This window comes from Silene latifolia, chromosome 6, assembly GCF_048544455.1.
Source record: "Silene latifolia isolate original U9 population chromosome 6, ASM4854445v1, whole genome shotgun sequence".
In the NCBI taxonomy this organism is placed as follows: Eukaryota; Viridiplantae; Streptophyta; class Magnoliopsida; order Caryophyllales; family Caryophyllaceae; genus Silene; species Silene latifolia.
Window position 1 is genome coordinate 9,332,460 of NC_133531.1, and position 2,276 is coordinate 9,334,735.

The 2,276-nt window shown below is 35.7% G+C and overlaps 1 protein-coding gene across 1 annotated transcript; it reads left to right on the plus strand.

Annotated features, from left to right (window-relative positions):
* Positions 1-464: 464 nt before the first annotated feature.
* LOC141587493 (putative F-box protein At1g53370) lies at positions 465-1,772 on the plus strand. Its single transcript, XM_074408975.1, has one exon. The coding sequence runs from the start codon at positions 465-467 to the stop codon at positions 1,770-1,772; it is 1,308 nt and encodes a 435-aa protein (XP_074265076.1).
* Positions 1,773-2,276: the final 504 nt, after the last annotated feature.

Below are 2,276 nucleotides of genomic sequence, written 5' to 3' on the forward strand. Positions count from 1 at the left end.
GCCAAGGTACATTTAAACTTTCGTATATGATGATCTTTTTAATTAATTTTCATATTGTACTCCGTCTATTGATTGTGAGAAAATATTGGTCGAAACTCGAAATTGAGATGAAGGGAGTCTGATGAGATTGATAAACCGTAGTTATTTTCTGTCATTAATTGGTGTTATGCTTTTCTTCAATTTTTATAGTTCTTTCTGAGCGGTATTTAATCAAAAGTAATTAAACGATTGAGTATGAGACAATCATGATCATCCGGAAATAGTTTCTTCGTAAAATAGGGCAATACTCGGTATATATAAGTATGCAACACCATCTTACCCTATTAGACTTTTAGAATAAAGGTTGGCTGGAATATTTTTGAATCTGGCCTGTTGTTATTAAGACCTCGCTATTTCTGGTTACAACTATGTTTAACTAACTAACTCTCTTGTAGAATTTGCTCAGACAACGCTCGACAAACAAGATGGTTGAAGGGTATTTTGATCGTCTTCCAAGTGAAATCCTGCACAACATTGCACTGATGCTACCATTCAATTCAATCATAGAACTGAGGCACTCGAGTAAGTTTTGGTACAACCTTCTGACAGACCCCAAGTTTATAGATTTACATTTAAGTCGTGCACTCGAGAAACCACCTGGCTACTTTTTAACTAGTTATAATACGCGTATCAGAGGTTATGAGAAAAAGGCATGTTATTTTGTGGAAGAATCAGGGGGTCAGGTTAGTAGCTCTAAGATATTCGAGTACTCACGCGACTGCTTTGAACCTAAAGGATGGGATTGGCATAAATTTCAATCAAGTGGAGGTTTGATGTGTGCCTATTCTGATCAATCATGTTGCTTTCGTATTTTCAATCCCCATGTAGCAGAGGAAGTTCAAATTCCTCGTGATTCCAAATTTACACAATGGCGTTTTCAATGTTTCATCTTTGGTTATTCACCGTCCATTAAAAAATATAAGATTCTTAAGTTGGGAGACATACAAAAGAAGGATGAACAAAGGTTTTGTAGATTAAACGTGGCCGAGGTTTGCACACTTGGTTCCAACATTTGGAGGGAAATACAAAATGTTCCGGACAGTTTGTTTTGTAAAGGTCAGCATACTAAATGTCAAGGGAATCCGTTTTGGATGGACGTGTCTACGGAAACGTCTAATTTACATTTCTTTGATTTTGTTTCCGAAAAATTTCATGTTATTCCTGGCCCTCCAGAAGATCCAGTTCATGTAAAGCATAATCGTGATAAATATGTAAATTTGAATGATAGCCTTATAAGCATGGGTGAAACTATAGGATATATACATAATAACAGATTATGGGTATTGGAAGACAAAATCAAGGGCATATGGATTAATCGGTATCATTTTTCAATCCCGCGATTTTGCAATAATAATTATGCTACCCTTAAGTTTACCGGTACCTCAGAGAATGGCCATTTATTTGGCTTAATTGGCTATCCAACCAAAGCATTTGTCTATGATATGGGATGTTCTGGCTACAAGGTCATGGAGATGGGCTCGGACGAGAAGGGGCTCGTATATAAGAAGGGGGGGCGCGAAGACGAGAAATATATGGTACCTCATGTTAGAAGTTTCGTGTCTCCCGTTAGAATCATGAAAATGGAGAAGTTTAGCCGCAAGAGAAAATGGATATTAGACACATTGAAGTTAGATTGCGATGCTACTGATTATGATCTTATCAACAGAATGTGTGAATTCTTGCAAGCATATGAAAAAGATGACAAAAGACGAAGACTCAAAGCGTTCTCATGAAAATGAGACGCAATATACTTTAAATCATGGATAATGCACTCTTAGTTTCTGTCCTAGGGGGTGAATAAGATAGCTCATAATCTTGCTCAAGAAGCTCTTTTGTAAGCTATGCTATTTGTTGCTGTCAAAAAAAAAAAAAAAAAAAAGCGTTCTCATAAGGGTTGTCCCCTGAGATTTCGGAAACCCTGTTCAAAATTTTATTATGAGCTCATAATCCCATATTATTGTAATTTTAGCGGTAAAAACAATTTCGGCATTTATTCAGATTTTCTTATGGTATACAATAAATCTTATTCTTACCGATGATATAATATTATAATTAGTTGTTTTGTATAAGTATTTGTCATTTGATTCGAGTTTTCATTTGTATTTAAAGGTCAAGTATATCATATTAAAATTGGTTTTTTTTTATAGGGTACGGTAAGGAAACTAGATTGATCTGGCCTGAGACCAACCTATTTCAACCTTTCGAATGAGTAGGATAAGTTCAAGCCACCTCAAACC